The sequence below is a fragment of the Crotalus tigris genome, unplaced genomic scaffold, assembly GCF_016545835.1.
Source record: "Crotalus tigris isolate CLP2741 ecotype Arizona unplaced genomic scaffold, ASM1654583v1 scf7180000019165.341595, whole genome shotgun sequence".
Taxonomy (NCBI): domain Eukaryota; kingdom Metazoa; phylum Chordata; class Lepidosauria; order Squamata; family Viperidae; genus Crotalus; species Crotalus tigris.
The window spans coordinates 243619-267745 of NW_024097410.1; the positions used below are offsets into that span (position 1 = coordinate 243619).

At 39.3% G+C, this 24127-nt stretch overlaps 1 protein-coding gene across 5 annotated transcripts in view; it reads left to right on the forward strand.

Annotated features, from left to right (window-relative positions):
* SLC2A9 (solute carrier family 2 member 9) overlaps positions 1–24127 on the forward strand; it is a 125167-nt gene that overhangs the window by 80472 nt on the left and 20568 nt on the right. For all 5 annotated transcript variants that reach the window (XM_039360244.1, XM_039360245.1, XM_039360243.1 and 2 more), the window contains 2 exons: positions 521–596; positions 7417–7544. In XM_039360244.1, the coding sequence (XP_039216178.1) occupies positions 521–596; positions 7417–7544 (204 nt within the window). The remainder of the gene's footprint in view (positions 1–520; positions 597–7416; positions 7545–24127) is intronic.

Sequence of the window (24127 nt, forward strand, 5' to 3'; positions counted from 1 at the left end):
AGATACATTTCAGTCTGGAGAAGATGGATAGATTATATTCAGAATAAATATGGGACTAAAAAGTTCCATTTAGTTTATGAGTAAATTTTAGAGTATTATTATGAGTTTATTATAGTAGAATTTTTATTAGTTTTATTATTATTTTTAGTATTAGTATTGTTTAATAATTTGGATATTGTATTGTTTAATAATTAGGATATTAACTTGTTTATATTATTATGTTTATTGGAGTTAAAGTGCATTATGGACTTGGTTATTTATATAGTTGGTTAATGTTAGTTAGAGTATGATTATTATATTTGTAACCCTGAACTCAGCTCTGGGAAGTGGGGGAGGGAGAGAGGGGTTTAGGGTGGGTGGGTTTTGGGATGTATATTGTAACTTTTATAAAACTTTTCAATAAAAAAAGATACAATTTGAATAAAACACATACAATAAAACACAAAATAAAGACACTATATAAATTACTGTAATTTTATATAAAAATAATTCATTTTTAATGTTACCATATATTTTTCAGGATCAAGCAGTCTGGCTTCGATATCTCAGTATAATCTGCATTCTTACAATCATTGCCTCATTTTGCATCGGACCAGGTAATGACCCTCTTTTCAAACATGCTCTGACAGAAAGAGTTGTGTTGGTTTTTCTAATATAATTAAATGGCTCATACTATCGCCTGTAGAGTTGGATTAGTGTGGGATAAGGGGTAAAAGAGGAAAAACAAAATATCTGTAATAGTATAAAGTATTATGTCCTTCAGGTGATAGTAGATATATTAGGGCAGTTGAGAAAGAAATACTTATTAGATTACATACATCTAAGAATGTCACTGTTATATGCTTTTGAAAATGTCAGCTTGTAGTGATCACATAGATCTTCTCTAGGATGATTGGTCACACACTTGGCCCTTGTAATCACATATTATATGATTATAAATCTAAATATATAAATTAAAATCTATTACATTATTTACAGAATACAGAATAACAGAGTTGGAAGGGACCTTGGAGTCCAACCCTCTGCCCAAGCATGAGATCCTATAGTACCATTCCAGACAAATGCTGTCCAGTCTCTTCTTAAAAACCTCTAGTGTTGAAGGACCCACAACTTCTGAAGGCAATCGGTTTCACTGATTGATCGTTCTCACTGTCAAGAAATTTCTCCTTAACTCTAGGTTGGATCTCTCTTCGCGAAGTTTCTATCCATTAGTTCTTGTCTTGCTCTCAGGTGCTTTGGAGAATAAATTGTCCCTCTCTTCTTTGTGACAAGTTCTCAAATATTGGAAGATTGCTTCATGGCACCTCTAATCATTTCTTTGTTAGACTAGACATACCCAGTTCCTGCAAGTGCCGTGATCATTTCTGCTGTTTTCCGTATTCTTTCTAGAGTTACAATGTATTATTTTTATCATGGTGACCAGAACTGGGCACTGTATTCCAAGTGTGTCAGGCTGATTGGATTCTAGTTTCCTGGATCCGTTTTTTTCCTTTTTTGAAATGGGAACCAATCAACTCTTTCCTAGTCCCCTGGTAGTTCCTGGGATTCCAGGTTCTTTGAAAGATTTAGTGGTTTATTGGTTCTGAAATCACAACTGCCAACAACTTCAGAAATGAAGGATGTAATCCATTTGAATTCTTCTAAGGTGGACAGGTATTGTCCTTTGGGTCAGGGTGTTTCAGAACTGGCTCTGCAGTGAACAGGCACTTCAACTTTTCAAAAGCTGCCTGGCAATCAAGGGACCAATCCGGGGGCTGCCTAGGCTTTGGTTTTGCCCCTCCCTATGTCTTTGGCAAATTGGTTATTGGTAGGGCTATCTGGGCAAAAGTGAGGATTAATTGGTGGTAAAAGTTTGTGAAGCCCAGGAAACTCTATAGTTGCCTTCTGGTCTGAGGGAACTCCCATTCCAGTGTTGCCTTCACCTTACTAGGATCTATCTCCACTCCCTCACTGAAGATCTAATATTCCAGGTAGTCTAAGCAGGTCTTGTGAAACTCATAGTACAGCATGTAGAGTTGGGCTTCCTGCAGTTTACTGAGTACAACTCTGACTAGCTTCACATGTTCATCAGGGATCTCAGTGTATATCAATATATCATTCAAGTACACCAAGACTCCTTGTACAGGTGCTTATGCAGGACCTCATTTATCAATTGAATGAATACGGCAGGAGCCCCTTGCTGCCCAAATGACATCACTTGAACTGATAGTAGCTTAACAATTAAACACTGTTTTCCACTCATCCCCTTCCTTAATCCTTACTTGGTAATACACCTTCAAGTCCAGCTTTGTGAAGATTTTCCCATTTGCCAAACAGCTTAGCATGTTCCTCATAAGGGGGAGAGGGTACAGTACATATTTTCCACACATATGCAATTCAGCCCACTGTAGTCAATGCACAGTCTAAGGGACCCGTCCTTTTTTTGAAAAGCATCGGGGCTGCCATTTTCAATTTCACTGGCTGGGTTTTTGTCTATGAACGCCTGGAACTCATCCATCTCTCTAGGGGTCATAGAATACATTTTCAGCTTAGGCAGTTTGGCTCCTCCCTAATTGGTAGGTTGGTGAGGTGGGAGCACATCTGATTCCTTTTTGCTAAAAACTCTCAGCTAGGTCACAATATTCTGCTGGAATTAGCGGTTCTAACCCACCATCTCCTCTTAATGTATTTGTGGCTTCCACTTCTACTTTTCTAGCTGCAGGCACATGAGTGGCTCCTTGCACTTTCCCTGGCTCTTGCTGATTAATGGCTCTTCTTTGCATCCACCACCTTTCTCTATCCCAGCTCACAGGGTGGTTCCATTTTTTCCACCATGCTAGTTCTAGCATGGGCTCAGTCACCCGGGGGACTACAGTAAATGTAATAGTCTCTACTTGAATCCCCACTTTGAGCCAAACCAGCTCGGTTAGGCAGGTGGCTGGCTTGCCTCCTGTTATTGACCTGTCTAGTTGGGAAATGCCATGGGTCGCATCAGTTTCGTTAGCCTCAGTCCTAGCCTTTCCATCACCTGGATGCTGACCATGCACTGGGTGCAACTGAGTCAAGAAACACCGTGATGGCCTCCCTTGCCCCCAAGAAGAGCACCATAATCTCCACTTGAGCTGTCATGGGGATGATGATGCCACTTACCAATTGGATCGTCTTCCCCCTCACTATCATTCTCATAGAAGACTAAATCCTTTCAGTAGTTGGTTGGAGTTCCCTCCTCCTTGCTAGACTGAGGAGAGAACTCAACCACTTGCTGCCACATGCATGTCTTCTCCTTCGGCTTTGCTGGGGGTCTCTTTTCTTGGGTTGGCTAGTGGGCATAGGAGTGGTTGTTGGTCATGGTGTGAGGCACTTGGCTGCTCAATGGCAGGCTTAGGGGCTTGGCAAGGGTTGCCTCCACTGGCCGAGGGTGTGCCCCCTTCCCACCCCAGGGCCTGGGCATCTCTTAGGCATCTCTCAGGCTTTCCTGCATGGTGTGCTCTTGGAACTCCATCAGGTTGATCTCCACTTCACTGGCCACTTGGAACCACACTTGCAAGTTCCTCAGCACTCCTCAGCTATACCAGTTCTGGTATAGCTCTCAATCTAGTCTCCCTTGGAAGTAGGAGACCAGCATGCACTTGGGCCAGTCAGGAAGGTGGCTGGCTAGGTTGCAGAAGTCCTGGATGTACTCTGCCACCAGCTGCTTTCCCTGCTTAAGGCTGCGGATGTAGGATTCAGCACCCCAGGCTACCATGGGATCCTCGAACTGCCCCCCCCCCAGGATCTGCATGAACACACCTAGATTGCCCAGCTCCCACACTTCAGCATTGTACATGGAAACCAGCCATCCAGCAATGCCACCCTCCAGGTTGGGCGCCACTGCATGAACCTGGGCTGCATCGACTGGGTACATTTATCCATAGCGCTCCATCTGGGCTAAGAGGTGAGCCAGCTTGCTCGAGACCCCATCAAACCACACCATGGGCAATGGTCACTCAACTCTGACCACAATGTACCCAGGCAGTAGGACCATTGGATCCTATCTGCTAGTGAAGAGATATAGAAGTTTATGTGGCCAGCTGCCCTGTGTGCGCTTTAATGAAATAAATGCCTGGGAAGCCCCACCCTCCAGGTTACTGTAGCTGGTAGCCAACCCAATGAACCCCTGGGTGGACTTTATTGTGGATTTGCCAGAGAGACAGGTGTAATTTGGACCATTACAGACATATTCTCCAAGCAGGCACATTTTGTGGTGTGCCCAAAGATTCCCTCCACCCAATAATAGACCAGAATTAAAACAGTGATGCTTATACTAATAATTTGTAGGCAAGTACATGCTCAAAAGACCAGGAAGATAAAATACTTTCATATTAGGGATTTTAAGAGAATTGGTCAGTTTGTCCTGTATCAAATTAAAATTGACTCCTTCCTTCAGGCAAAAAGTTGTGTATTTAGAGCATATGAACAGAAGATGGACTAAAAAAAATCATTAAATTTGTCAAATTGAGGGAAGTAAAAAGAGAAGACAATGGATAAGATTAGTATGATGTCATTGGAAGAACAATTGGGATTATTAAAATCAAGTCAGGATGGCAAGTATTCGTTCTCATAGCAGGACATGCCATTTACAAGGAATCAAACCTATTAGCTCTTGTTTGCATTTATCATTCTTTTTTAATGGAATATGGTAAAATAAAATTAATTTCAATATATAATGATCAACAATAATGATTACTATGCCTGCAAATTATATATTTTATAACATTCTCATCTGTTTCTCACCAAATATCAAATATGTTAAGGTGACCAACCGTCCTCCTTTAGGGAGGACAGTCCTCCTTTTGTAAGTTCTGTCCTCCCTCGAAAAGTGTCCTCCTACATGCCCTCCTTTTCGATATTTGAAGACTAATCTGCAGGGCTTTTTTTCTCCTCATAGAACGCTCAGAACGGCGTTCCGGCACCTTTTTTTCGTGGTTTTTTTTTCAACTTTTGCATGAGTTGGGCTACTCCCTCTATTGGCTTTCAGAAGCCAATAGGAATTGCTGCTGAGTGTGCCAAAACAGCTGGCCGGTAAACTTTGCACATGCAAGTTGTCTGCAGCGAAGGCGAATTGGCAGGAACTTTGCACCCCTCCCTGCTACCCAACTACACCATCTCCTAGTTAGTCCCGAAGGTACCTGGAGGAGACTAACTTCCATTTAGGGATGGAAAAATCAAAAAAGAGGAAATGCCATTTCAACGATAAATTGAATAAGGAATTTCCATACATCACATCAAAGAAGGATAACATTGTTTTCTGCAATATTTGCAGTGGAGAATTTTGTATTGCAGTTGGGGGCAGAGCAGCTATTACAAAACACTTGACCACCAAGAAACATAAGCAATCATCAGATGCATCTGCTTCCAGTTGTAAAGTAACAAGTTTTTTTAAAACTTCAAAGTATTCTGAAGATGAAAAACAGTTAGCTGCAATGAAGGGAACATTTGCATTCCATACCATACCATAATTCACAATCAAAGTTTTTGTAGTATGGATTGTACAACTAAATTATTGAAAAAGTTTCACGATGCTAAATTTTCATGCGCCAGGACAAAATGCGAGGCTATTATTAAATCAGTATTTAAAAATTACTGTAACAAAATACCTACAGAAGACTTGGAAACTGCAGCATTTGTAATGGTTTTATCTGATGCATCCAATCATAATGAAACTAAATTGTATCCAATACTAATAAGATATTTTAATGTTACCAAGAGCATTCAAGTAAAAATTTTAAATTTAGAATCCATTGAGGGCGAAACTGCTGAAATTTTGTCAAACCATCTATACAGAGTAATAAATGAAAACAATTTGAAATCCCAAGTTGTTGCATTAACAGCTGATAATACAAACACAAATTTTGGTGGGTGAAGACACAAAGGGGTGAATAATGTATATGTAAAATTGCAAGATTTACTCCAAAAGAAAATACTAGGAATAGGTTGTAATGCACATATTTTGTCAAATGCAATCAACACGGCATCATGTGCCATGCCAATTGATGTAGAAGTAATAATAACTACAATTTATTTGTATTTTAGTCGTTTTACAGTTCGTGTGGCTACTTTAAAACAATTTTGTGAAGAAGCGAATGTTCAATACAAAAAACTTTTAGGATATTTAAAAGTTAGATGGCTTGCTCTAACACCTGCTATAGACTGTGTTCTACAATTATTTGAGCCTCTCCGTTCATATTTTTTAAGTTTAGACAAATGTCCTAAAATCCTGGAATCGTTTTTCAATAATAAAATATCTGAGATATCAATGTATTTTGTAGATAGTCAAGCATCTATTTTTCACAAAACAATTCAAAAGATTGAAGGTGAACACATTTCAGCTACAGAAGTTAGTCTTATTTTGAATGACTTTATCCTTCAATATAAAGCTCAATTTGAAGAAAAATTTCTTCCTTAGTTATAAAAAGAAAATTGTCAGACTTAGAGGAATCAAATCTGGGCATAACGGAAAAGTTTATCAAAGAAGTGCAGAATTTTTATCAAACATGTTTTCAATATATCGAAGAATGGTCTGAAACAAACATCATTGGAAATAAGTTTTCAATGGTGTTTTTTGACTTCATCGCAAGTATATTGGACAGATATTGAATCTTGTGTTGAGTTTTTAATCTAAAGAAATGCCAGACATTAAAATAGATGACAATGGTCTCTTTGAAGAAATTAAAAGACTGAATGTATTTTTAAATTCTGAAAAATTAATACAATGGGAAAATAAAGATGTTGAAATTGATAAAAGATGGGTGGAAATATTCAGCCATTTCAAAAATGAACATATTCCATGTGAAAATTTCTTTATTCTTGTTCAATTTACGTTGTGCTGCCCTGGAACTAATGCAGCAGTTGAAAGGGTTTTTTCAAGTGCTAATGATTTTTGGAAAACTGAGAAATCGAGACTGAATGTTGATACTCTAGCTGCAGCACTTGCCGTAAAATTCAATATGAAGGATATTTCTTGTTCAGATATTTCCAATATATTGTTAGAAGATTGACAAAAATATTCATTCAATGGAAAAGTATTCATTTAAATAATAAATAGGCATGTAAGCATAATTACAATATAAAATATTATTGTTACAAATGTTTTTATTATGCATTTATCATATTATAGTGTATTCTGTATTATTGTTGCAATGAATAAAATGTTTATTTTATTTACGATATTTTTTTCTTCAATTTATTTGTGTCTTCCTTTTCATTGTAAAAAAGTTGGTCACCTTAAATACGTCTAATCAGATTTGATCTTATTTACAAGAGGATGAAAGGCCTCATGGCAACCCATTGCTGAGTAAACTTTAGCAATAGGTTCCTGGCCTGAATATGTTCCTCAGGCCTGTTATTCTTATTAGGAATAGGTTTATGAAATACCTAATTTTTATCTCTTCCTTGCAGGTGGAATTCCATTTATCCTCACCGCAGAGTTCTTTCCACAGTCTCAAAGACCAGCAGCATATTTGATTGCTGGAATAACCAACTGGCTCTGCAATTTCATAGTTGGACTCCTTTTCCCTTTCATTCAGGTATGGGTTCCAAATTACAGAAGGCACTAGAACATTTTAAAAAGGGCAAAATATGATTTGAAGTGAAATCTATACTTAACTCTCTTGATCTAGTTATAGTGGCTTTTCTCAGTTCATTTTAAAACATCTGATTTAACCCAAAGGTGCTTTTTCAAGAGGCAACTGGACTTTCTTGATGTTCTTTGAAGATGTGTCACTTCTCATTGGAGAAGCTTCTTCAGTTCTGACTGGATGGTGGGGAATGGAAGGATTTATATTCCTTGTAGACAGCTGTTATTTGCATTCTTTTAGAGAGTCATTGAGGTCCCTTGGAGATTTATCTGTGTCCTCAAGGTCACCTGAATGGTGCAAATGGATGTGGAGCCTTCTTGGAACTGCTGAAAGGACTGTATTGTAGACTGGAGATAGAGGATGTATTAGAGAATTTTAATTTCTCTATTGGTGAAAAAATAAATCAGAAGCTCTCACAGTTGACTGCATTTAGCTGATTCAAAATAACTTCTTTATATTTATATCAAAATATTTACAATACCATACATTCTTCTTTACAGCAACATAGCTCAATGAAGACTTCTTACAGAGAGATACAGAGACAGACCTAAGACTGAAAATTCAGCTTCTAACTCAATACCTTTTTGCACAGATTCAGTAGCACTTTCTTCACATTGGCTGACTGAGATACCACATGACTCTTCCTGCTAATGAATATTCCAACACTCCTCCCTTCATGACAGGAAGAGACATCAGACTTATTGACTTAATACATTCTCCATAGTGAACACTACCCAATGGTTTAGTCATCATGTCTGCCAAATTATCCTCAGAAGAACAATGATGTAAACTAATCAATTTTCCTTTTACAGCTTCCCTGACATTACAATACTTAATGTCTACATGTTTACTTCTGTTCTTCACCCTGTCACCAGTTGCCATTTTTATACAGGCAGCATTGTCTTCAAATACCTTTACAGATTCTTTTACATTAATATTTAAATCTTGCAACAACTGTACATACCATGTTACTTCAGAACACAATTCAGATAAAGCAATAAACTCTGCTTCCGCTGTTGAAATAGCAACAGTTGTTTGTTTTCTGGACTTCCATCCAATCAGAGTCCCTCCAAACAATATTATAATCCCAGAAGTTGATTTCCTTGTGTTTATGTCATTTGCATAGTCACTATCAACATAACACTTTAATTTCAATTCCTCAGTAATCTGTATTTGAAGACCCAAATTTATAGTTCCCTTTAAATATCTGAGAACCCTTTTTACACCCATCCAATGTAACTTTGTAGGTGCAGCAGTAAAACGACTCAAAATGCTTACTGCGCAAGCTATGTCTGGTCTGGACCACTGTGATAGATATAACAAACTCCCTATTGCCGAGTGATATATCTCTTGATCACAGGTTTCACCTTTGTCCGCACTTAAACTATTATAAAAATCCGTGCTCATGGATGTGGGAGCAGTATTGCTAACTTTCATATTATATTTCTCCAATAACTGCTCACTTTTTCTCCTTTGACTGAGAATATAACCACCTTTTTCATTTTTCTGTATCTCTACACCGAGATAATTTTTTATTTCTCCCAAATTCTTTAATTCAAATTTCTTTCCTAATTTATCAGCAAATTTCTTGACTTGTGATGCATTCTTTGCGACGAAGCAAAGATCATCCACAAATGATAACAATAAACAATTCCGTCCTTGTAACTGTCCAATATATATACAATTATCAGCTTTGCAAATTTTAAATCCAAGATCCTTTAAAGCAGTATCTAAACAGATATTTCCAGTTTCTGGCTGACTGCTTCAATAAATAGCCTTGTTTAATTTATACACCATGTTAGGTTTTGCAATTTCATATCCTGATGCTTGGATCATATAAATTTCTTCCTCTAACTCAGCATTGAGGAATGCAGTTGTGATATCAAAGTGCCAGATTTTATGCTTATATGCCGCTGCCAACGCCAGTGCTAATCTTATACTCTCACTTTTCACAGTTGGCGCAAATACTTCATCGTAGTGCACATTCTTTAATTGTGAAAAACCTTGTGCCACTAACCTGGCCTTATACTATATATCAGGCAATACCTTTTTCTTATATACTCACTTACAACCCACAGCTTTGGTTCCCTGTGGCAAATTCACTGATTTAAATACTTCATGGTCTCCCATGGATTTTATGTCTTTATCCGTGGCTTCCTTCCATCTTTCTTGTTCAGCTTTTGGTAATGCCAACACCTCTTTATAACTTCTTGGCTCATATCATACATTGCAAACTTTTATCCTTGCTGGCAGAATACCTGTCAGGCAGAATTCCTTTGTTACATCGCTCTGACCTACGTGGTATTAACTGCTCCTGTGTCTCAAGTCTTTCTGGCTTCACATCTTGTTTATCTCTCCTCCCTGAACATTGACATCTTCAATAATCATTTTTCCATCATTGGATGAGTTATTGTCATTAAATAGATCACTGTCATTAAGTGAGACATACCCAGAATTTGCATTAATTCTGTCCCAATTGGACTTCCGGTGGATCAAGCAGCGACGATGGCGGCTTTTTAAGAATCACGGATCGCGTAAAAGCCGGCGGGACTTTGACAATCAGCTGTCCCGTGGCTTGAATCTCTTCCCTGGGAGAAAGGGAAGAGAAGAGCCGTTCAGGTAGAGGAAGAGCTCCCCTGGATTCCTATATTTTGGGGATTGGAGGGTAGAGCTCCCTCGGAGCCTGAGCCATCTCCACGCTCCAGGACGTCTTTGTCCCGAAGTTCTGGGACGAAGCAAGACGCCGCTCCCACATCTGCTTTTTTCGGTGGTTTTGTGAGTATTTAAAAGCAGACGGAGTAGACCAGGAGAAAGTGGATTTAAGATTGATTGTGACTTTGACTCCTGCAAGTATCTTCTCCCCTTTTTATTGTTTACTTTCCCTTTTGAAGAAAGGGAAAGTGAAAGGCAAAATGGCGATCGTCTTTCTTGTTTGATTTTGCAACAAAGTTAAAAGTGGGATATAATTCATGCTTCAAATATAGAGGCAGGAATCTTGTTCTTTTCCCCCTCCTTTTTCTTTTTTATTATTATTATTATTTAAAGAACTGTGATATTATTGAGGCAAGAATTTTTTGCTCCTTTGAATTTAAAAGAATGGCTTCAAAACATTTTGTCTCAGTCCCTAAAGCTTCTATCTCTTCCCCAATGACTCAACCTGCTTCTCAGTCTAAACCAAAGTCACCCCCACCCTCCCCTCCTCCTGCAATTTCTCTTATAGATTTACAAGATGCTTTAAAAATGAATGCTTTGGATATTAAAGAGGAGGTAAAAGATCTTATAATTGCAGAGAGGGCTATTACAGAAGAATTACTGGAGAAAAAAAATCAGCAAGTCATAGATGATATATTATTTGCGTTTCAAGGTCTTGCTTTGCACATTGAAAGGATTGATGATAAAATGGAGGCGATTACTGAAAATGCAACAAGACTGGAATCTAGAATGGAGGAAGTGGAGAATAAGATAGAATCTACACAGGATGAACAAACTATATCACAATACAGAGAAATGGAGTTTGCATTGCGTATCAGGGGATTGAAAGAAAATTCGCAGGAAGATTTAAAGATGCTTATTGTTAAAGATATTGCTTTTAATTTTGGATGGAGACCAGAAGAAGTTGGGAATGAGATAGAAAAAAATTTTAGAGTCAACTCACGGGTTGCTAGACAGAGAAATCTACCAAGAGATGTAGTTATTTATTTTTCCAGAAGATCTATTCGCAATGAAATTATACAGGCTTTTTATAAACAGAGGTTTCAAATTGCAGCCCAAGATGTGATAATTTTAAAAGAAATACCTCCAAAAATTCTAAGAGGCAGAAAAGACTTCATCTTTTTGTCTGATGAATTAAAACGTCGCCAAATCCAGTTTAGATGGGAGATTCCAAGAGGAATAGTAGTGAATTATGATGGAATACGTTACAGATTAACTACAGTTTCAAAGGCAAGAGATTTTTATTATTCTATCTTAAAGGCAGGACCGTCCTCTCCCCCACAAACAAGGGAAATTGAAGAGCCTGTTATGGCAGGAGCCTCTTCACAGATGGTTATGGAACAAGTGGTGTTGCCTGCACCGGATTTTGAGATAAAAGAACAAAGAATGACACGAGCTGCCCATAAACGTAAAGAAAAAGAGCAGCAGCAGAAGAATGGTGATAAAGTAGAAGGAACGCTTACTACAGAGCCTGTGGGAGGGGCAAGACCTAAAAGATCTTCGACAACTGATCTTCAGGCCATGCTTCAAAGGCTTCAGGCCGGTGCAGATGGCAAAGTTCCTGACGTGGAATGTTAACAGCTTAAATTCACCACAGAAATGGAGAAAAGTTTTCCACTATTTGAAACAACATAATAATGACTTAATATGTTTACAAGAGACTCATATAGCTTCAAAGGACTTAAAATATCTGATAAATTTTCGTTTGGGATCACATTTTATAGCTCGGCTCCAGGGAAAAAAGGGGGTGTTGTGATTTATGTGAAGAAAAACTTATCGGCTAAATTAATAGAGGCTGATTCTGAAGGTAGATATGTTTTTGTGGAATTATTATTACAAGGCAAGAAAGTTCTTATTGTTGGATTATATGCCCCTAATCAACAACAGAAGCAATTTTATCAGCTTTTGCATGGCAAGATATCTCAGTTGGATTACAAATCTGTAATTTTGATGGGTGACTGGAATGGAGTTTTGGACTTAACCATAGATAAAAAGAGCTCTTCTAAAACTTTTACTCAAACTAAATTACCCAAAACTTTTTTTGATTTGAAAGAAGAGTTGGAACTTATTGACATTTGGCGAGACAGGAATACAAGTGATAGAGATTTTACTTTTTATTCGGATAGACATCAGTCATTTTCAAGGATTGACTTCTTTTTGATTACTAGTAATTTTCTTTCTAGGGTGAGGAAGGTAAAAATCTTTCCCAGGACTTTGTCAGACCATAGTCTGGTGTGGATGGAGTTACATTTGGAAGATGGGAATAGAAGACCCTGGAGACTGAGTGAGAATTTGTTTACTCGGGAAGAGTTTGTACAAAAATGTAAAGAGTATTTAAAGGAGTTTTTTTTGCTTTAAATATGAATAAGGGTACATCAATGCCTATGGTTTGGGACGCCAGTAAGGTGTATATGAGGGGAATTTTGATTCATTTAAATAAAGTTTCTAGGGATAAAAGGTCACAAAGACGTAAAGAAATAGAAGAAGAGATTAAATTAAAAGAAGAAGCACTTGTTCTTAATCCAACTGATAATAACTTAAAGGTTTCTATAAAAATGCTTAGGGAACAATTTAATATGTTGATGGCAGATCAGGTGGCTACCAATCTGCATTATATGAGACATAATACTTTTTGTAATGCGAATAAGCCTGGGAGGTGGCTGGCTTATCAGTTACGAAAGAAACAGAAGGCTAGGATTATAGAGAAAGTAAAATATAAAGGTACCAAGGTCTTTCAGCAAAATTTGATTAAAAAGAGTTTTTTAGATTTTTATACAAAATTATATTCAAGTGATAATATAAAGGGAATGGATATAGATAAATATTTACAATCAGTACATTTTCCTAAACTTTCTGAGGAACAGCAAAATGGGATGAATTGTTTAATTACTGTGGAGGAAATTGGTTTAGCTATTAAGCAGTTAAAGGTGGGAAAGTCTCCAGTAACAGATGGATTGACATCGACGTATTATAAAATCTTATCTGAAGAAATGATGGAGCCATTAAAGGAGCTCTTTAATAGTATTTTGTTGGGAGCACAAGTCCCCCCTTCTTGGAAAAGAGCGTTCATATCATTGATTCCGAACGAGGACCAAGATCTTACAGAGCCTAGGAATTATAGGCCAATATCTTTTTAAATGTAGATTATAAGATTTTCACTAAAATTTTGGCAAATAGATTAATGCAGGTTATGAAGGATTTGATCCACAGTGATCAATCAGGATTTATAACAGGGCGATATATGAAATATAAAGTAAGACAAATTATTAATTTAATTGAGTATCTGGATAAGAGCAATCAGATTCCTGTGGCTTTTATATTTTTGGATGCTGAAAAAGCTTTTGATCAATTAGACTGGCAATTTTTATTCTCACTGGTAGAGAAAATGAATTTTGGGGATAATTTTTTACATGCGCTTAAAGCTATATATCAGCAACAAGCTGCTCAAATTGTTGTTAATGGGGGACTGACTGAGACTTTTAATATTGAAAAAGGAACAAGACAAGGATGTCCATTATCTCCATTGTTATTTGTTTTAACATTGGAGATTTTGTTGATCCAGATTCGAGAATCAACAATACTCAAGGGTATAAAGATAAGAAAGAATGAGTATAAATTGCGGGCTTTTGCGGATGATTTGGTTTTAATTTTGGAACAACTGACTCGAGTGGTTGATTGTCTATTAGAACTTATAACACAGTATGGGAAAGTTTCTGGTTTTAAAGTCAATAACCATAAGACTAAGATATTATCTAAGAATATGTCAGTTAATGATAAGGAAAGTTTAGTCAAAGCTACAGGTTTTCAGATGGTGAAAAAGGTTAAATATTTGGGAGTATATTTAACTGCTTCAAATGGAAAATTGTATAAGAATAATTATGAACTATTATGGGCAAAAGTACAAAAGGACTTAAATGATTGGAAAAAATTGCAATTGTCACTGTTGGGGAGAATTTCAGCTCTAAAAATGAATGTTCTACCAAAGTTTCTTTTCTTGTTTCAGATGATACCTATTTTTAAAAAAGATGTAAATTTGGAGGAATGGCAGAAGGGTATCAATAAATTCACTTGGGCTGGGAAAAAACCAAGGGTTAAGTTTAAGATTTTGCAAGATGCCCGAGAAAGAGGACGACTTAAAGCACCTAATTTGAAATTATATTATGATGCAGCCGCCTTAACTTGGATAAGTGATTGGCTTAATTTATCAAATAAGGATATTCTTTCTCTTGAAGGGTGGGATTTAATGTATGGTTGGCATGCATATTTAATTTTTAATAAGAAAGTGGACCGGGCTTTCAAATCACACATTTTGAGGAATGCCTTACTTCGAGTTTGGAAAAAGTATTATCATAGGTTAAATTATAAAATACCTATCTGGGGGATTCCTAGACACGCAATTGAGGGAATTTCTAAGGCGATGAATTTTGACAAAATTTCGTATAAAGAATTATTAATTTAGTCAGGTTTGGATTGGCATTTAAAATCCTTAGATGTATTAAGGCAAGAAAATATTCTACAGTCATGGTTTCAATATTTACAAATAGTGGATAGGTGGACTGTAGATAAGAAAGAGGGTGTCAGAATCCAATTATATTTCATCTTTAATTATCAAACATAGAAACTCCCAATTCTGCCTTCTCTGGATTCTGCCATAAGAGGGAGAAAAGGGGGAGAGCAAAGGGGCTTTATGGCCCTCACTTCCTTCAGCACACTTCAAAGGACTGAATGTGTGTTTATTGTGGCCTCTAAGCGTTAACATATCAAAGAAGAGTAATTGCCTTTCATGTAGTTATCTGAAGTCTCCATCCAGACGGAAGAAGAAAGGGGATGGAATTGTGATACTTGAAACTATCACTGGAAGGGGGGTTGATTGGGTGGGACTACTGGGGAACCCCTTAAAACCTTGAATGGGAGAGCTTGAACCCCAAGTCCTGTCTAGCATGCCTGCAACCATTTTCTCTTAATAAAGGATTCCTGTTGGAAGAATTATTCCAAGAGTTCTGTCTTCTTAAGATGCAAAGTGGGGTGGGTCCTTACATTAGACAGGACTTGCAAAATTAATCCACCTGGAAGGAAGACCCTTGCCGGGGGATTTTGCAAAAATTTACCATGTCAGACAATGGAGCAAGAGAGGGGGAAAACTCCCTGGAAAGAGAGCCGCTGACCCAGTTGGAACCTTGCCAGATGTTGGGATCCGAGAGGCCAGATTCCTCAGGAGAAGAAGTGGTGGAGACACAGGACCACAAGCCTCGCTGGTCGATGGGCGTTGGAAAGAAAAGTGAGTGGGGAAAGGAATCAAGAAAGGTGACCCTGAGACGGGGGACCAAGCAACCAGAATGGAAGCAGGAGATGGAGAAATCCCTGCACGCAAGTGAAGAGGGAGGAAGCTGGGCACCGTACTCAGACTGGATCCTAGAGAAAGCTATTGACCTGATGAAGAGAACTCTCAGCTCCCTAGGAGAGGAGAATACTGAACCCTACGGCTGCCCCAGTTCCTGGAGCCGCAAAGGGAGAGACACCGAGGGGAACGTGGAACCTGCAACCCCAGGGACATCTACTGATCCAGGAGCTCCCACCCCCTACCGGACCACAGATGGCAATCTGGACGGAAGGCACTACCACCCACAACAGAGGCACCAATCCATTCCAAGACGTCCACCGTTGGAAGTGAAATTCAAAGGGGAGCCAACACGCTTGGGATTTTTCCTAACCCAAGTCCTCAGCTACATGGAGGAATATGGGCAGGATATTCCCAGCGACAAAGCCCGCATCCGGATCGTGCAATCTGCCCTGGATGGACCAGCTGCGGATTGGGTAGTGAACTTGCATGACTCCAATGCCCCAGAACTCAGTAACTTCAACCGTTTCATGTCCTCTTTGAGAAGACGATTTGAAGACCCCCTGGCTGATCGCAAAGCCCGTGAAAGAATAACAACGATGAGGCAGGGCAAACGCCCAGTGGCTGAGTATACACAAGAATTCCGGGCCATTGCCAGCAAACTGAATTGGCCAGAAGACATCCTCCTTGGCCATTTCAAAGACGGACTAAACTATGATCTATATGATGCTTGCCTGCCCCGAGGGACCCACATCGACTTGAGGAATGGTACGTCTTGGCAGAGGAAGCAGAGATCGACATATTGAAGAGGCACCGCCGAGGAAAACAATGGAGCCGCCCCCCGCCTGAGCTGACACACCAACCGGTGAAATCATCGGATACAGCCAAGAAGCAAATGAGATGTTTCAAGTGCGGAAGAGAAGGGCATCGAGCTGTAGAATGCCGCTCAAAGGCCCCCCAGCACAACCCAGACAGATCCCCAATCAACAAACCCGGAAAGTATTCAGCTAAGCCAAAAGAAACGGCCATGAGAATGATGGAAATTGCAGAAACCCCCACCTCTGCTCACCAAGGGGAAAGGACTCCAGCCTACACCACAGGGCCGGTGGATGCCTCAGATGACAGCTCGGAGGGCGAACCCCTGGTAAGTGGATGCATCACACCCATCTTCAAAACAGTGACTATATTAATCCCCCCCATGCCCGAAGCTGTGAAGGTGAAAGCCTTAATAGACTCTGGCTGTACCCGCTGCCTCATTAGCCCAACACTAGTGGGGAATCTGGGCATCCCATCCAGGAGACTGGAACAACCAATCTCATTTGGCCAGCTAGATGGATCCATAGCAGGGGGGGTGCCAGCTACCCTAGCCACTTTGCCAATACATCTCTCCCTGGGCAACCATGAAGAGGACTTAACGTTTGTGGTGACCCCAGGTATGGAATGCCCAATGATTCTAGGGATGGAATGGTTGAAAAAATGGAACCCCTGGGTAAATTGGAGGACGACAGAAATCAAATTCCCGAAGGGGGACCCTATGGACTTAAAACCCCAAGAGAGGCTACCAGAATCAAGAATAGAAAAAGCATCCATAGGAGAGGAAAAAAGATTAACAGAAATACCAGAGGAATATAGGGACCTTGCTGAAGTCTTCAGTGAGGAGAGGGCGAATGAGCTTCCCCCCCACCGACCCACAGACTGTACCATTGAATTCAAGCCTGGGGCAAAACTCCCGAAGCCCAGATTATACTCCATGAGCCCAAAGGAGAAGGAGGAAATGGAAAGATTTATAAAAAAAAACCTGGAGAGAGGTTTCATTGAGCCAGCCAAGCCTAAAGTGGCTGCCCCGGTCCTTTTTAGAGAGAAGAAGGATGGCTCTTTACGTTTATGCGTGGATTATAGGGCCCTGAATACAATCAGTGAAAGCAACCTATACCCGCTGCCCCTCATGAAAGACATGCTGTCACACCTATCGAAAGGGAAAATTTTTTCTAAACTAGACTTAAGGGAAGCTTACTATCGCGTGAGAATCAAGGAAGGGGACGAATGGAAGACTGCATTTAACTGCCCCATGGGGTGCTATCAATTCAAAGTCTTGCCATTTGGATTACAAGGGGCCCTGCAGTCTTTATGCAATTAATCAATGACGTTCTAAGGGAGCACCTGTTTAAGGGGGTCCTTGTTTACTTGGACGACATTCTTATCTTTACCGAAACAAAAGAAGAACACGTCAAACTTGTCAGAGCGGTTTTAAAGAAGCTGCGAGCCGCTCACCTATATGCCAAACTCTCAAAATGCGAATTCCACCAGGAAAGGATAGACTACCTAGGCTATCGCATATCCCCACAGGGCATTGAAATGGACCCAGAGAAGGTCAAAGCAGTATTAGATTGGGCACCACCCCGCACAAGAAAGCAACTACAAAGTTTCCTGGGCTTTGCAAATTTTTACCGCCAATTCATCCCCTCATTTGCACAGATAGCCTTGCCCCTCACTAACTTACTAAAAACGAAGGGAACATCCTCAGTAAAACCTAGCCAGCCACTAACATGGACAATGGAGTGCCAAGCAGCGTTTGAGAGACTAAAGAGACTTTTTTCTGCCGAACCAGTACTAAGGCACCCAGACATGGACAAACCCTTCATAATACAGGCAGATGCAAGTGATGTGGCAGTGGGGGCTGTGCTATTACAAGAAAATGATGATGCAGTATTGCAACCCTGTGCATATACATCTAAGAAACTCACGGAAACAGAACAGCGCTGGCCCGTATGGGAGAAGGAGGCTTATGGGATACGTTGGGCATTACTCACGTGGCGACAGTTCCTGGAAGGCAACAAAATCCCCTTCCAGGTATGGACTGATCACAAAAATTTAGAAGCCCTGAAAACTTCCAGGAAACTCAATCCCAAACAAGCCCGCTGGTCCCAGCATTTTCACCAATTCCAATTTAAGCTCAAACATTTACCAGGAAGAAAGAACTTCCTGGCAGATGCACTATCTCGCATGCCCCAATATAACAGCGCACGAACCACAGACTCTAGACCAATAATGGCAGAGTCACAACTGGCAGCACCAGTAACCACAAGAACCCAAGCCAAAATAAAACCACAACTGGACAGCCAAACTGGGATTGAATTCAGAAAAAGTTTGGAAACAGATGATTGGTTCCAGAAAAACAAACATGTGTGCACAATGAGAGACGGATTGCCTTGGGTAGGGGAAAAGTTATATATACCAACAACTCAAAGACTAACTTTCATGCAACTTTGCCATGACACAAAATCAGCAGGGCATTTTGGATTTGTAAAAACTTTACACTTAATTAAACGGCAATTTTGGTGGCCATCAATAAAAAAGGACATAGAAAGTTATGTTGCCAGCTGCCCAACCTGTGCATCAGCAAAGAGGTTGCAAGGGAAATCGCCAGGGCTGTTACAACCAGTGGCAAGTCCCTCAGCCCCCTGGAGGGAAATAGCCATGGATTTTATAGTGGAATTGCCTGAAAGCAATGGGAATACTGTTATCTGGACAGTCACGGACCTATTTTCCAAACAGGTGCACTTTATCCCTTGCCAAAAAATTCCCACTGCAAAGGCCTTAGCAAAACTTTTTATCCAGCACATTTACAGATTGCACGGGGCACCCCAACGCATCATCTCTGATAGGGGAGTGCAATTTACGTCTGCATTTTGGAAGGAATTTTTATCCCTCTTAGGGACCACTCAGGGATTGACATCTAGCCACCACCCTCAAGGAGATGGACAAGCGGAACGCTGCCAGTCGGTACTTGAGCAATATTTGAGATGTTTTTTAAATTTCCAACAGAGTGATTGGACGGACTTACTTCCTTTTGCAGAAGTTGCCTACAATAATGCAGTCCACTCCAGCACAGGCTACACTCCTTTTCAAATAGCCAACGGCCAAAGTTTCAACCCTATGCCAGAGTTAACCCCAAAAGAACCAACGATCCCTTCACTGAAAGAATGGATGGAAAACCTACAAAACACCTGGCCAATAGTCAGAAAATCACTAGATGAAGCTAGGCGGGCATACAAAGCACAAGCCGATAAAAAAAGGGTTGAGCCTACACCATTCATTATAGGAGAAATGGTGTACTTATCTACAAAATACCTAAAGTCCCTACAGCCCTGTAAAAAACTTGGACCAAAATATATAGGACCTTTTCCAATTAAAAGGATCATAAATCCAGTAACAGTAGAATTAGAATTACCCAAAAACCTCAGGCAAATACACCCAATTTTTCATTGCAGCTTGCTGAAAAGAGAGCATCAGTCACCTCTACGGCCAAAAATCCCCCCCCCACCACCTCCAATCATGGTGGAGGGGGAACAACACTTCGAAATAAAAGAGATCCTTGACTCTAGGAGATATCGTGGAACAACTCAGTACCTAGTTGCCTGGAAACACCTCCCTGCCTCACAAAATGAGTGGGTCCATAAACGTCACGTCAGAGCCCCGAAGCTATTGAAGAAGTTTCACACAGAGTATCCTAACAAGCCTAACTAAATTTTTACTTGTGTTTTCTTTCAGGTGGATCTCTCTTATTGTTAAGAGGGGCCGGATGTCAGAATCCAATTATATTTCATCTTTAATTATCAAACATAGAAACTCCCAATTCTGCCTTCTCTGGATTCTGCCATAAGAGGGAGAAAAGGGGGAGAGCAAAGGGGCTTTATGGCCCTCACTTCCTTCAGCACACTTCAAAGGACTGAATGTGTGTTTATTGTGGCCTCTAAGCGTTAACATATCAAAGAAGAGTAATTGCCTTTCATGTAGTTATCTGAAGTCTCCATCCAGACGGAAGAAGAAAGGGGATGGAATTGTGATACTTGAAACTATCACTGGAAGGGGGGGTTGATTGGGTGGGACTACTGGGGAACCCCTTAAAACCTTGAATGGGAGAGCTTGAACCCCAAGTCCTGTCTAGCATGCCTGCAACCATTTTCTCTTAATAAAGGATTCCTGTTGGAAGAATTATTCCAAGAGTTCTGTCTTCTTAAGATGCAAAGTGGGGTGGGTCCTTACAGAGGGTATAACATTAGAAGATGAAAATTTGGTTATTCGGATTAAAAATCAGAATCAGGCCCATATAAAAAGAATTTATAATGCTTTAATAGAATTAGACTCTGAAACAGAATTGATTAAAGACTGTATGATTAAATGGGCTCAGAATATCGAGGAACCAATCCCATTGGACTTATGGGAGATAATTTGGATCAGAAATGTTAAATTTACACAAGCTCAAAATTTGAGGGAAAATTTTTATAAAATGTTTTATAGATGGCATCTAGATCCTAAAAAATTATCTCGTATGTACTCTAATTTACAACCCAAATGCTGGAGATATGGTAATATGGATGCGACATATTTTCACGTTTGGTGGAATTGTAAAAAGGTAAAGGCTTTTTGGATTATGATTTGGTGGAACATTCAAAAGATCTTTAAAAGGAAGATAAAGCTTACTCCTCAATTATTCTTATTGGGTATTTTTGTGGACTTAAATGACAAAGAAACTATTTTAATGTTGAATTTATTAACTGCTGCAAGGTTACTAGTAGGCTCATATTGGAAGAAAGATTTGTTGCCTACTTTAGAAGAATGGATATTTAAAGTTTCTAATTTTGCAGAAATGGCAAAATTTTCTGCTTATTTGAAGGATCATACACAAGAAAGATATATTATTGTATGGAGAAGATGGATAGATTATATTCAGAAAAAGTATGGGACTACAAAGTTTCATTTATTTTATGAATAAATTTTATAGTAAATGTTGTAGAAGATTTCTGTATGATGATGTAATTTAAGGGGAGTTAAGGGCTAAGTATGATTTTTTTCTTTTTTTTCTTTCCTTTTCTTTTTTCTTTTTTTTTCCTTTTTTATTGTATATATTTTTTTATTAATAACCCTGTACTCTGCTCTGGGAAGTGAGGGGGGGAGGGTCAAGGGTGGGTGGATGGGTGAATGGGTGGGTAAGGATAATATAGATATGGTAGTTTATGAGAGAGGTGCTGCTTGGGCATTTCCCCTATGCTGCGTTCCTGTGTTTGGAGGGATGAGAGGGGAGGAAAGTGCAGGGAGGAAGTAGGATGGTAAGAGGAGAAGGGGAGGGGAAGAGAGTTGGAGGGGAGGAGAGAAAGAGGAGGGAAGTAGGGAAGTATTAGAGAGAGTGGACGCAGCCTAAGGGGAATGGGCAAGCGGCACCAATCATCTTATTTTGTAAATTGTATTATGTTGAATAAATGGAAAATAAAAACTTTTTATTTAAAAAAAAATTCTGTCCCAATTTTGTTCTGCAAAATTAGCAGACCTTGAAATTACAATTCTTTTACTTCCATCGCTAAAGCGATATCCTTTTGACCCTGGCTCATAGCCCACAAACCTGAGCTTTCTTGCCTTTTGCTGTCCATTACTTCTGATTGCTTTCGGAATATATACCTATGCAGTACTTCCAAAAATTCTCAAATGTGCCAGTGATGGCTTTCTCCCATATAGAATGGCATATGGAGTATTATTAATGGAGGAACTCCACAGCCTGTTAACTATATAATTGGCAGTCAATATGGCTTCTCCCCAATATGACTTGCTCATACCAGAATCCTCTAATAATGAATCTTTCATTGTTTGCAAAACACCATTCCTTCTTTCAGCTACACCGTTCTCTGCTGCTGTGTAAGGATTTGTATGTCTGTGTCTTATCCCCAGCTGCCCCAACCATTGTTTGAATTTAGCTGACATAAATTCAGTACCTCTGTCAGTTTGCAACTGACACACTTGTTGTCTGTACCTTCTATCTACAAAACTTACCCACTGTTTGAATTGTTGTAGTACCTCTGTCTTACCTCTAAGCAAGTAGCAAAATGAATACCTGCTATAATCATCAACAATTACCAGTGCATATTTTGCTCCTCCCAAACTGGCTTGCATAGGTCCCACCAGATCTGCATGGATCAACTCTAGAGCTCTTTTTGTTTGTCTTGTGCTATATTTACTAACTGGGAATGCCTTTGACTTTGATGCTTTGCATACTGCACAGTCCAAATATGTTTTGCATCCCTTCAAATTTAGCCCTTCTGCAAAATCTTGCATTTGCTGCAAAACCTTAAAGCTTGCATGGCCAAGTCTTCTATGTAGAAGATGAACACACAAATTGTGCTCTGCAACATTCTTAAATATATGGGAACATTGAACCTTTTGCCCCTGCAATACATATAGGTTATCTTCCTTTATGCTTTCTGCACAAATATTCCCATTCCTTTTGATGAGACATTTCCCATTTACAAAAATGATCTCAAAACCTTGTTTGTCTAAATTAGACACACTTAACGAATTATGTTCCATCTCAGGTACACAAAGCACATTGGTAAACTTTGATTCCAAATATGGAATTTTTACATCGCCTTTTCCAATGACTTTTGCTTTCTGCCATTTGCCAAAGCCACAGCTTCTTGTGCTATTGGAAAATAAACCTGCAAAATAATTCAGAGTCATTAACAATTGTTTGACTTGCCCCACTATCTATTAGCCACTTGTCTCTGTTGTTGCTATAGCAAAGTTTTGCAACACCAAAATGTTCCTTTTGCAAATCAGTCTTTTTTGCTTGCACAAATGTCCTTTCCTGCAAATTGTTCCTCTGCAAACAGTTCCTTTTCAGATGTGTCTTTGCTCCACAAATGTAGCAATTCTTTTCTTGTTGAGCTTTCTGCTTGCAAAATGTTTCTTCTCTGGAGACTTGCAGTCTGGACTCCCTCCTAAAAATTTAATTCTTGCTCTTCTTTACACTCAAATATTGCAGAAACTGTGTCCCAGGTTTTATCTAAACTGTTCAACACCAATAAAACCTTCTGGGACTCAGGGAATTTAATCCCATGTTGTTCTAAGTCCAAAAATAAACTTTGCATTTTATTTAAATGCTGTTCCACAGATTCACCTGGTTGCAAACAGGCCCTGTAAAGTTTTCTTGACAATTGCAGTATATTGCATGCAGAAACATTCATGTGCACAGCTCTCAACTTCAACCAAATCTCCTTTGCAGTCTTTAAATTTGCAACATTTAGAAATTGTTCACCATCTAAATTCAAGATGAGATAAGCCATTGCTTGATCATGACTTTTCTGATCAGCAGCTGCAAACACTTGTGGTGGATTTTCTACGATATACCACAGCTCTTTAGCTTTCAGCAAACATTCTATTTTAGCAGCCCATATAATGTAATTCTTCTGGCCCAAACAAGGCACAGAGTTTTCCTCAAATCCCATTGCAGCCATTCTGCAAATTCTGCTTGTTCTTATACTTTCTAAACACAGGCAATTTCTTCCAGCTTTAAATTACAATGCAGTCCTTAGTAAGCTCTGGGCCCATAACCTGTTAGAGAATTTTAATTTCTCTATTGGTGAAAAAATAAATCAGAAGCTCTCACAGTTGACTGCATTTAGCTGATTCAAAATAACTTCTTTATATTTAT